Below are 13,272 nucleotides of genomic sequence, written 5' to 3'. Positions count from 1 at the left end.
CGTGACGTAGACATGTGGGGGCATGTTAGAATGAGCCGTTTTAGGAGGGCGTGGTTGACTCTTAACTTTTATAAAGAATATCTCTTTGGATTTGAGACTTTAGTCTTTGCAACTTTACAGATCTTCTTTATGCACCAAGAGCTTGTAACACTCCAAAGAGAAAGGAAAAATTGAAATCACATCATATGACCCCTTTAAATTACGCTTAAATTAATATTTTAATTTATTTAACATTCTAATTATTAAGAAACTAGCAATAAATACCCTTTTTTGTTTTATTTAAAGTGCACAGAATAAAAAAAGAATAAAAACATCAACATCTTCCTTTTCCTCAGTTCACTACAATCCCTTTTTTCCCTTCTATGCATCTCAAAACTTTTCACTTTCATCGTGACATTCTCAGTTCACCATCTTATCTCCTGTAAACCACTGCAACTTCCCCATTTTCTGACCAGGTGGTCTGTGTGTGAGAAAGTTGAATTGATCCCCTACGATGATCCCCCCTATGACAATCAGGAAACACCACGCTGTGCCACACAAGGCAGAATAAATCATGCATGCACACACACACACACAAACAAATCTCAGCGAGCGGCACAGAAATCTACACACAACTAGTGAAATGTATAACATTGTCCTAAAACTCAAACCACATCACAAATAGTGGTACACCATATCAGTACCATGCTGTTTATCAGCCAATATTGCCCTATTTTTACATTTAAATTACCTCACATAAAGTTCATATTTAGTTAACATTATTTATACTGTAATGTTGTGATGGCTGAATTCATTTGTAGTATTTAAAATTATTACTTTTTAGTGTTTTTATATTTAATTTATTTTTATAAAATAGCATAGAATTGTAATATCAGCCATAACATGAAAATGATAACGGTCTTAATGGTCTTGGCCAGAATCGCAACCCCTGTAGCATCCCCAATTGCAAACAGCCTAAGCAACCTGATAATAAAAGATCTGACCATGCGTGTATGTGAGTGTATGGTATGTAGAAAGCCTCACCCTTTGCTCATGTATGTGAGATTTGCATCTATTCAGATTATTGTTAGGCAGGCTGCAAAAGTTCCAAAGCACCACTGAAAGAGGTGAACTCAAGAGAGTTCTCTCTCTCCTTCTCTGTCAGAGAGCATAAAAGTGCAGGGAAAAAAAATCAAATCTTCAAACATCTTTCTCTATCCTTCAGCAAGGAGAGTGTCATAAAATATACCAACTCTCCATGTCGTAAATACAACTGTGGGAGTCGTTTAACACCCACATCTCAACAGAGGATCATAGCTACTTAGAGCAGATTTTACTCCCTGCTGCACTGCTGTGATTTAGGACACTTTTCAGCTCGATTTCCACTGCTGACACAGTACAGAAAAAGAAGGTAAGGTAAGGAAGGACTCATGTGAATAAATGAGACTGAGGAAAGTCTGGCCATGTTGTAGACAAGCTCAGAAGAATAATCATCTCTGAAGCTGTGTGACACAAAACCACACTCACAAACACTGATACCGGCTTACACACATTGGGAGAACGTCAATCACTGCACAGATGGGTAGTAGCCAAATGATTTATTCATGAATAACAGGTATTGAAATATTCTTTGGATTCCATTCCAGGCCAAAACTGGGAAAGTGACAGGCGAGCGAGAGCATGAATAACAGAAATGTAAATAAAGTCGAGTCATGGAGAAATATTCTACTAATCTTGGCAGGGATTAGATGGTCATAGACGTATGCTGTCAGGCACACGGACCGATCAAATAGGAACTGGGATTTTGGGAGTTTGTAGCACCAGTACACACTATATAAAGGAGCTTGTGATTTATAGCCTATGTGAAAAAAACAAAAGACTGGATGCTTTCTGTTGTGTTGTTACTCTCTAAAACACACAAAGTACAACATGCTCTTCAAATGATTAATTAGATAGAGAATCAGAATCATTTCAATTGAGCAAATCAGTCAGAAAAGAACACGAGTCAACAGACTGAATTGGTCAGACAACTTTTCATAGAATAATTTTGGATTTTTCACTGATTTATTAAACGGTAAGAACTGTCATGTTTTATGTGTCAAAAAAAGGCAATTTATAAGTTTATATACTGACCATTCACTAAGCTCCACTTCCCCTGGTTATTGTTGCTCACTCAGACTCACAGATTTCTATGTGATTTTCAGTTAAACGTGCTCATAAAATGGTAAAAATGGAAAGGATATCACTCGTACATGGGCTGGAATGAAGTGTGACATTGCAAAGCATTTTTATCTGCTGTAATGCGATTGAAACTGTAAAGACTGCAAATCAAAATTCGAAGGAAACGCTTATCACATTGCCTGAAAAGAAAGAAGCCTCATTTGAAAATGATTACAAGTGATAACATTAGTGTAAGTGAACAGAACTGTTCCTAACGTTTCTACAACACATTCACAGTTGTAACTCTTTATTTACTATCGACACTACAATGACCTGAAAGAATGTTTAAATATAACATTATTTGAGAATGTTGGCTGACAATAGTTTAATCCACAGCATGAATCTCAAGATTTATTTGCGACAACATAATGCATTTATCACATTTTTCAATACAATTGGGATTAAAATTATCCAAATGCACAGAACCAACGTAGATTTTCATAATGAAAGAGCAAAAGCTTGTCTGAGAAAAATTCCAGTTGCTAATAGGGTTGGGAATCGAAAATCGATTCCGATTCCAGAATCGGATACTTAAGGTCATGAATCTACATCTACGGTGGCCGAGAAGTGCAAAACAAATCACAATTCTGAAAACAAAATAACAAATTACAAACGCAAATGCAAGTCTAAAAAACAAAAGAACAATTCAGAAAACACAACAACAATTCATAAAACATTATAACAAGTCAGAAAACACAATGACAAATTTGAAAAATAGTTAAAAGTGGCTGTAAAACATCAGCTCCAGTGGCGCAGATGGATAAGCGCGTGTCGTTGGCTTTTTGACGCGGTTGACCCGAGTTCGATCCCGTCTTTTGCCGAACATTTTTTTCCTCCCTTTTCAAATCATTTGCGTTTGTAATTTGTTATTTTGCTTTCAGAATTGTGATTTGTTTAGCACTTCTCGGCCACCGTACTTTTCATAATGAAAGAGCAAAAGCTTGTCTGAGAAAAATTCCAGTTGCTAATAGGTTTGGGAATCGAAAATCGATTCCGATTCCAGAATCGGATCAATGTTTTGATCACTTGGTTCGTCCGTGCAGCGTACAATCACACCAGTGTGATTTGAACATTTAAATTTGCGTTTGCGCTGCCATTGACCTAAAGAGAGCAGCTGTCATCTGTCATGAATGAAACAGCTTCACAGTCTTTTCAGCCAAACAGTATCATTTCTGTGTTACAAACATTCAAATCACAGAAGTTACAAGTTTTTAGTTCAAATATAAACTGTGTGTACGATGTGTATGGTAGCGATTAAAATAGAATAAATCACCTTTTGAAAATATTTTTTTAAATTATCTTTTACATTGTTACGCCAGTAGGTGGCGAAAAGGGGCTGTTAAAATGTATTTGTCTTTGAATCACAAGAGATTCGTTCAAGAACGCGGATTCGTCCAGTAATGAAACAAGTACATCTTGAGTGAGTTATTTAATCATTAATTCATAAATTACATGTGATTTTGTTTAGTTGTCTAATGTTTTAACTTCAGAATCATGAGAGAACCACAACTTCCATTGGGGGAAAAAAAAATAAAAGAAAAAAATAATTTATCCAGAATCATGCAGTTCTATTTTGCACACAAACAGCTCTTAAAGAGTCCAGTTTTTATGTAGCCTGTTGATTTTTGTTCATGGTATTCAGCTCTAATAAATGGTTTGCAAAAAAGAGACACAGGATAAATGTTTGACATTATTATTTAATCACATTGGAATCGAAACTGGGAATCGAAAATAATCGGAATCGATAAGCAGAATCGGAATCGGAATCGGAATTGGAATCGATCAAATTCAAACGATACCCAACCCTAGTTGCTAAGGTAGATCACTAATGTTTGGGTGGCAAGCTTAGTCTTCCAAAACTATTAAAGTGCCCCTATTATGCCTTTTCGAATATTGCCTTTCATGCAGTGTGTCACGTAGCTGTATGTGAACATAAACTATCTGCAAAGTTGTGAAGCTGAAAGTGCACGATAAATAAATGTATTGTCTATCAAAAAAAAAAAAAGAGTCAGCTCGCAATGGCCTAAACGAGTCGTCAGGAATTCGAATTTTATTCTGTTACGTTTCTACGTCATGAAGTAATACATTTGCATAATGTCTGCCCATGTTCTAAGTCGCCAACTTGCCCACCCCCAAATAGTAAAATGTCCGTGTGGTTAACATCATGTCGAGAAGACGCTGTATCCTACGCTGTGAGAGTAAATTTGTTTTATCACATCTTATAATTACCACAAACTTGTTAACACTTGACACTTACCACTGAGAAACATCCTGCTCCAGTCGTGCTTGCGAATCAGTCTCTTGTCGATCAGCCACTTCAACCGTTTCATCATCAGACTGTGGCTCGAATTGGTAAGGTACAATCGATACCATCTTTTCTATGTATTGACAAGTCTCCGGGGCTGTCATTCCGTCATGGCAATGGGCGTTTTGTTTCCGACACGCGCTGTACGCGGTAAGCCAATCCAGAGCCAATCTCTCTACGGCTCTGGACCAATCACAAAGGACTGCGCCATCTGACCAATCACAGCAGTGAGGGCTCACGGAAAGGAGGGGTTTAGAGAGATTAATTCTTTGAACTGCTTCGCATGAGTCGTTTACAAATCATTTAGAAATGAGGTAAAATTAAATATATTTTTTTGAGAAAACCAACGTGTTTTTTGACCTTGCATGCATGTAAACCTGTTTTAGGAGAACAATATTAGCAACCTTAAAAATGGCATAATAGCTTTAAATTCTTTTTAAACTATTCAAACTCAAATTTTCTGGGAAAAAGTTCAAGATTCACAAAAGCTGAGTTTGTAAGCATTATCATGATGAACAAAATGTGTCGTGCAGGAATCATTCATTTTTTGTTGGTCAGAGAGCTTATTTTTTGCAATAGCCAATGCAAAAACCCTATTGGGAACCAGGATGATGCTAACTTCTGGGTTAGTGATGAGGACAAAAATCCGTCATCACTGCAGCACCCTATTCAGTGCCGCCCACTGCAAAACCAAAATCCTGTAGGAAACACAAAACCAAAGTCTGTCAGAACCATGTGTGAGAAGAAGCTCTTTCTACATCCTCTCTTCTCTTCTACCACCCTGCCAAATGAATCACTGGCCTGTGGCACACCTTGATGAGCAAAGACCACCTGGAACATATCTACCACGAGAATACAATGTGGAAAAAAAATAGATAAATGAAAGAAAAAGCGTGTTATTACCACTTCAGCTGCCCTTCACCAACAGCTACGGAGTGTGCTGGAGGCAGTGTCTTTGTTCACCTCTCCCTTTATTCTGTTTCGGTCTCTCCTTATGTGTCCGTCACATTCCCCACCCCCACTTGCAGAGAACAAACAGAGACCTAAGATTTCATATCAGTAAGTAGCTCATGAAACTCACCCAAAAGCTTATCCACAATATCCAGGCAATATCCACAGTATGCAGGCGAAAACACGTACGTCGCCTCTCTTTGTTTCGGTCTCTCTCGCTCTCCTCGGCTCTATTACACTTCCTTAATGAATACATTTTCACATTATATCAGTATTACAGAGGAAATGCAAGTCAAAAAGGTCCCATATGCTCTCTTAAGTTTTGGAAATGCATATATATGCGTGAGTGTTGAAAGCGTGACAGTTTTGAGAGAACACAGACTGAAACGCTAATGAATGTTCGCACATTCAAACAAGACACCATCATTTGGACATACGTGCTACTTGGGTAAAAACAAGTGTCTGTTTTGGTATTTTGAAGATTTTGAGTTTTTGCACAAGCAGGACCTTCTTGCCCTTGAACTGAATTAACCCCACTGATATAGCATATCCACTCTCTCTCTTACACACACACAATCCGCACATGGAGAGACACTAATTGGATTTATATTATGCACACGGACCGTTCATGGTCACCTGGGTCTTTGTTTCACAATAACTTCACTCCCGCCATCACAAACACATGCTCAGTCTCTCAAAAGCACTAATGCATTTTTTTCTGATCATATTAACTGAACAACAAAGCCCTTGGGCAATAACAAAAGGCAGCAATAATTACCACAGCAGTAACGGGATTCCACACATGCTTAAAACTCACCTTCGTACACAACACATGCTTCACAATTTCAAACAAAGAAAAGTCACTCAAGATTTCTCTGCCAGAGCAATTTGGAGGAGCATTGTGACATCGATCACTAACGAAGGTCACCCAAGAATGAAAATTAATGTATTCACACTCATGACTTTTGTTTGTGAGACAAATTTATGAAGAATATTCTGCGGGCTCTCAAGGTCTAAAAATGACAGAATGAAAAAAATGGTCTATATGGCAAATCTCACTATAAATCGTTATTCCTTTAAAATCTTGACATGTGCACTAGCTTTCCTTGGTGCATTCGAGAGTTCGTGAGGAAAGTAGCACAGCCCAATTTAAGAATTAATCATTCTGAAATTTTGAATGAATCAGTTGATCCAGATAACAAAACTGGTCTGAATGATTCATTCAGGAATTTAGCTGATCCAGTTTGCAACAGTTAACTGTCAGTGATGAATGAATTATCACACAAACGGTCTGTTTAACTTTCAAAGATATCATACAGCCTCAAAAAACTTTTATGATATTTTATTATGGCTTTTATGACACTTTTATGATGCTTTTGCATCCGTTTTGAAGCCTGAAAGCTGCGGTAATCATTCATTGTAATTGCGTGAAAAAAACTGACCATTTCTCAGTCCGTTTTCGATGAAAGAAAGTCATGGAATGTCATGAGAGTGAGTGAGTAAATGATGACCAAATGACCAAATTTGTGGCTGAATTATTTAATGTGGAAATGCAAGAAGTATAAACCTGTTGATCCTGTTTGACAACACATATCCTAAAATCGTTGTAGTTTGCTTCCTTTTTCCCAGAAACGACTCACAGACCAATTTATCAGAAAAGGTACATAACACTAAAAAACATAAAAGAAGGGTGTAATAAAAGAAATTCAAATGATGCAGCACAGTGATATCTGCACTGCAATTACGCAGGTCAGACCATAGTGAATCACTCAGTATGACATCATGAATGTACACATCAAAAAAATATTGATTTCTCGCTAAAACTCCTTTCTTCCTGTTAACAGGCCCTGGATTTTGTGGTCTAATTTTTAAATCATTTTTGATTAAACCTGCCCATTTACAAAAAAAAAAAAAAATGCATTTACATTCCCATGAGGAATAATTCCTACCTCAAAGTAAACAAATGAGATCCTCCTCACAAGGTGCTGCAATACCTGGAGAGCAATACCAGGAAATGATTATACTAGAAGCAGTGTTTGCTCACTCATTTGGCTCCGCTTCACTCTATGTGTACTGTGTGTGTGTGGATTGAATAAGAAAGGAGGGCATTTAGACACGTAATACAAGAGCTCAGTCTAATAGCTACACATAATACATAACCCTTCTAACACGGACCAGCTTTGTTAGTTGTAACCTTGCGCAGTCATTTAATATAAAAACGAGATATTATTCCTACAGTCTTCTTAAACATGCTATGCTTGTGATACAGGAGGTTAGGTTCATTATCTCAACAGATTCGATAAACATTCCACGGTAGACAGGATACCTGATTATGTCTGTAACCTGTGACCTTGTACGATACGCCCTATTTGACCTCTTTTTTAGAGACTGAGAGAAAAAAAAACTAATTTGTGCGTTGGCGCTTCATTATATTTGTGGTGAAGGTATGTAAAACACGGGGTAGTGAAAATAATAATAGTGTTGTACTCTATCTTTGATCAAATAAATGCAGCCTTGATGAGCATAAAAGGTTTCTTTCAAATATATTTAAAACACCAAATTTTTGAAACACTCTTTCAGGGCTTTTATCCCCAAATTTACAATCATTACTGTCACTTATTTTGGCTATCATCACACTCAGATACTCTTATTCTCTTCTTGTTTGCATCAAAGCCCAAAACTAACCGCAAGTAAACAAATCATTATCCGCCAGATGAATGATACAACACAGTGTACATTTACCCTGCTAAAGACACTTTATAGTTTAGGATTTTTTTTTTTTGAGTTACCACTGTTTAAAAAAGTACTATCACAACATTTCATCAATGTTGATTCGATTCGTAATAATAAACGTCCATGTGACGTTCATCATCTAAGACTAAAGGCCATCCTGACACACATAAATAGCCACTAAGCCAGTCTCTACCGAAGAGCCCACTTCATCTTCAGACACAAAGACCTGTGATTAGAATTTGGTACTGAAAAAAGAGACACAGAAAGAGAGGGAGAGAGAGCAGTATGTGTCGTGAAGTGTTGCTATTACCGTCTCCATGGGCAACTAAAGAGGAATCCTGCCAATTCTGTGAGTAGGTTGTGTCTGGGAGGGGAGCGCAAAGCACAATCCTTAAGGTATTATTCTAATTCAATGTCTGCCCAAGTCTGCGGCAAAAAACATCCAGAGGAGAGACAGGAGCATTCAGCCCGCTGACAGCCCAAGAGAGCGCTTCTACCTGGGGAGAAACCCCACAGATACCCTGCCTGCTGAAGATACCACGTGTAATAGGGCACCTTAGCATGAATCCATTTAAACGAGCATAACCGACGGCAAGAAAACACCAGGTGCATGCGACAAACCTGAACCTGGGGGAATGAAAGTTGGCAATGACACGAAAAATTCTGAGCGCAATAATTTCATTATTTCTCTCAAATCAAATCGGAACAAATTAAAATCATTTAAGTCGGATCAGGTGGTCTCATATAAATAAATAATTAATAAAAATGGGTCATCTAAATAAGCAAAAATCAAAAGACTACCGGTTTTGTTGTGCAGCAAGTGATTCCCGAGGTGTATAAATTCAAGGTGCAGAAGTATCTTTCTCTTACTTGATAAATGTAGTTAAACAATCCTGCCCCACATACTAGTTCGTGTGAAGCTGAGAAAGCTTAGTAGGAAGCACATGCCACCCATAAACATGGAACGAGAGCAACAAGTATGACCTTTATAACCCTACATGACTAAAACTCCGGGTTTCTATATGGATCATGCCCAGAATGCAGTGCAGATCTGAGCGACTGCCACTGCCACTTGATAGCAAGACCGTAAAGTAACTTCAAGACTTTTAAGTTAAGTTTGAATTCTATCAGTTTTGAAAGTAAAAAATATTCTCTCCACTGTGCCTCCACTTTACCATATTAATCAGCTAACCAGGATAATTACTGCACTTGCATTTAATACCGTGACCAATACATCGGGATAATTACATTTTGTGCCAGTTGCGCCTTTCTCTCCGCTGCTGTAGCCTACATCTCAATTAAGTCATTCGACTTGCTGATTATGATTTTTATGTTTGTCTTTTATTAGCAGGTCCTGAAAAAAGCAATCCTGACTGTGTCAGCCTTCCTGCAAAGTCTTACTTCCATTTACAGCTAATAACTGGATGTCTGTGTCTAACAATATGCTTCGAATAGGCCCATTTAAAATGCCATGCAAACTCAGAACACGATCACACTCTCACTTATACATGTGACTATTATTAATTACAATTATAAGGTGTGATTACAAGCATCCAGTTTGAAGCTACCTAAAGCAACAACTCGTGACAGTTGGGAGTCTTTCCAAAGAAACAGCAAGGTAAGTTTATTCATGTGTTTCAAAACCTAGTAAGTGGTCTACTTCAACTGGGAAACATAGGCTGTTTCAGTTGAAAGAAGAACAAAGAGGATACCAGCAAGGCTACATAAGACACCTGTTAAAAAAGAGGTTCAGATTACTCACGGCAGTTCTCCTCATCGCTGTTGTCCGAGCAGTCATCGTCATCATCACATCTCCATGGAGTCGGGATACACCTGCCGTTCCTGCATTGAAACTGACCGCTTTCACAGTCCGGTTTATTTCCTGTCACACAAGAAGATCTGAGTAAATGCAGGGTCCAAACTTTGGGAAGGATCAAGTTTTCAAACTAAGGAACAACCTTAAATATTTGGTTACATCTATACCCCAAAGGATGTCAAAGCAAACTGTTGGGTGACTTACAAAGTACAATGTTACATATACTTTTATTATAGATTCACATATTGTACATCACAAGTTGTTGAAAACGACAAACTTAAAAATTCTAAAACGTTTTGAAAATAGGGGCCATGTAAAGACATTATGAAAACATTTAGCACATTCTTAGAAATTGCTGACAATTTTACACAGATCTGTTAACAGCTGTTAGGCAGTACTGTCACAGGAAAATCGATGTGCACGTGTGCAATGAAAGGTTGCATTAAATATGATATCACAAATGATAATTGTAGTCTATGAGAAATGACAACCAATGACCTATCTGAATGATGCACTAGACACATTCATTGGGAGTAAAGTTGCGTTACTTTCAGTAGTGTACTACTATCTTTGAAGTAAAGACTACTATAATTACATTAAAAAATCGCTTTCTTCTTAAAAACCCCGCAGTAAACACGGCAGCACTAGAACAACATGATATACTTGATCAGATTGCAATATTTTACAATACAAGCTGCCTAAAGAGAGTTACGTTATATAGCGCTCTAATAACGTCTTATCATAGGAAGTAGATGCACGCGGCTGCGCCGGTGTTTCTACAGCATCATTCATTTACATTCATAACAGCGGACTGACAGCGTAAAACAGGCACTTACCGTTTACCAGCAGAAACCCCACGAGTATCATATGTAAAAGCAGCAGTTTCCCAATAGCCGTCCACATCTTCACAAATCAAGGCGTAGTGCTCATACGAAATACAAAAGGCCGTGCAGTACAGTCTATACCTCCCTTCTCGGTGCAGCCTGCGCTCTGACTCGCCACAAGCTCCACTCTGCTTTCGATACCAGTTTGAATTGATGACGCCAACGCTGGTGGGCGGGGCCATGCGTGATGACTTGTCCGTATGGGCGGAGTTAATGTTGAAAAATTATACAAAGCGTTACGTGTCATCAGCTGAAGAACAGATTCGTGGACAGGGTGGAGTAGAAATGGTCTTTAAAATGCCAAGTGAAAAGTTTTGGGCTCATGCTAATGTACTAGGAAAACGTATTAACTTAAACATTTTTTAAGGGCGGGATTCCTTAAGTTAAAAGTGTAGACATAATTTCCAGAAATCCTTGCAAGACCCATGACATTTCTTTATATTATATTTATATTATATTATTAATCTAAAATGCTATACACATCTCTTCCATCTTTATTTGACCATCTAACTCTAGCACTCTCTATTCTAATTCTATTATTTTTTTTAAATACCCCTTTTAGACTTGCACTCTATTCATTTAGCCTACTAACTGCTCGTTTTCTTTAAAAAAAACTAACACTAGCTTCTCGATTCTTTTTGTATTCTATCTATGTTTTCTTTTTATTAATTATACAATTAACAAAAAGCAGAGAAAAAGGCCTCTAACACTAGCTTGCTCTATTCTTTTTCTATTCTATCTGTTTTTTTTTTGTTTTGTTATATACTGTAATTAAAAAAAAAACCTACGTGTACTGCGTTAGGCTATAGCACTTGCATATCATTGCTCTTTTGTTGATTTTGATTGCTTCCATTGTCCTCATTTGTAAGTCGCTTTGGATAAAAGCGTCTGCTAAATGACTAAATGTAAAATGGTAAATGTTATGTTTCTTCCTTTTTAACTATTAATTAAGTGCATTGGAGTGTTTTGTGCTACATTTTATGTTATTTAATTCGTTTATTGCATTATTTTAGATTCTAGTCATCTTTAAGGTAGCTGCAGGAACTGGCTGGCATTATAAACAGGAAGCTGTCGGAATTGCAGCGCTATGATAAATTGTTCCCTCTTCTTAAGTGTAAAAAAAGAGAATGAAAGGAGAGAGATGGAGAGAGAGAAAAAGAAGCTGAATGTTTTTCTCAGTTGAGAAGGCATCACCATCAGTCAGTTGTCCTCTTTTTACACATGCATTGAATCGACTTAGAAACAGCTTCCTCTGCTTGGGTTCTTTCTGAGAGATTACTTTCACTGCATATCTAGCATCAATTTCTGCTACATAAAATGCTAAGTAAAAAAAATCATCAACCATAACTTAAAGGAGAATTTAACCCACAAACCTAACTTATATATTCTCTGTGACCTACTTGCACATTATCACCTATTATTAGTTCAGAACACTACAACTTTAATTATACTTGACCCCATGAAGTCATAATAGCAATTGGCTATTGATTGGCTCTCCCAAACTTCCTGCTTCAATAGGAAATATGTTTACAAGGGAAAAGAAAACTGAGAGTAAACATTAAATATAGATATCAACATACTTTACTATCTTTAAAGGCAATTTTCTCAAAATGAGGTTCCCTTTCAAGGGAACTTCAAACTGAGTCCTCTAGGGGTCGCTATGGGGTAGCACTAACGCCTCGTCATGACCCGTGTCTGAAGCATACATTGAAAAAACACCAACAACACGTTGGCCGGCGACAGCCATGACATCACTACCGGTGCGACTATAGTATAAATAGGCGCCGGGAGAACACATCATCCTCTTCTTCGTCTTCACTGACTGTTTTGTTTGAAGCGTGCTTTTCCGTGGTAAGAGCGATCTCTATTCATATCATTATGGCGAGCACTAGCAAAGCGTTTAGAGGATGTGTGCATCCATGTCATCGTTATTTGACATCTGATGACACACACGATCTTTGCGTTGTTTGTTTGGGTGAAGAGCACGCACGCGATGTCCTCGAGGGGGCAATCTGCGTGCACTGCGAGCGTTTTCCAATGAAAAAGCTCCGCTCTCGTTTGTCTCTCTTTTCAAGGAAAGAGGGGCAGCCATCTGTTTCCCGCGGTTCAGGACCTGCCGCTGCTGAGGCACAGAGGAGAATGAGCTTGTGGGGATTGCAGGTGGATCTGGCCGATGAGTTTAAAGAGTGAGAACTGGGTGTGTTGCTCCCTCAGCTAAGTAAATTACTGCTAACTGTTCCAGCATTGGAACATGCTGCAGAGAGGAGAATGAGCTTGTGGGGATTGCAGGTGGATCTGGCCGATGAGTTTAAAGAGGGGCTTTCCCTCTCGCGAACGTCGGTTGTGGACGAGAGTGAGCCGCTGGAAAATGATGTTATTTCATT

General features: G+C 38.1%; 1 protein-coding gene across 5 annotated transcripts in view; it reads right to left on the bottom strand.

The window, feature by feature from the left end:
* Positions 1–10,987, bottom strand: part of LOC107684070 (low-density lipoprotein receptor-related protein 8-like) — a 201,177-nt gene extending 190,190 nt beyond the window's left edge. For all 5 annotated transcript variants that reach the window (XM_016480246.1, XM_016480264.1, XM_016480229.1 and 2 more), the window contains exons 1-2: positions 10,841–10,987; positions 9,951–10,070 (exon numbers count right to left, since the gene is read on the bottom strand). In XM_016480246.1, the coding sequence (XP_016335732.1) occupies positions 9,951–10,070; positions 10,841–10,907 (187 nt within the window). In that variant the 5' untranslated portion in view covers positions 10,908–10,987. The remainder of the gene's footprint in view (positions 1–9,950; positions 10,071–10,840) is intronic.
* Positions 10,988–13,272: the final 2,285 nt, after the last annotated feature.

This window comes from Sinocyclocheilus anshuiensis, unplaced genomic scaffold (genome assembly GCF_001515605.1).
Source record: "Sinocyclocheilus anshuiensis isolate Anshui unplaced genomic scaffold, SAMN03320099.WGS_v1.1 scaffold629, whole genome shotgun sequence".
Lineage (NCBI taxonomy): Eukaryota > Metazoa > Chordata > Actinopteri > Cypriniformes > Cyprinidae > Sinocyclocheilus > Sinocyclocheilus anshuiensis.
The sequence above is the reverse complement of the archived record's forward strand: the minus strand, read 5'-3'. Positions and strand labels throughout refer to the sequence as shown.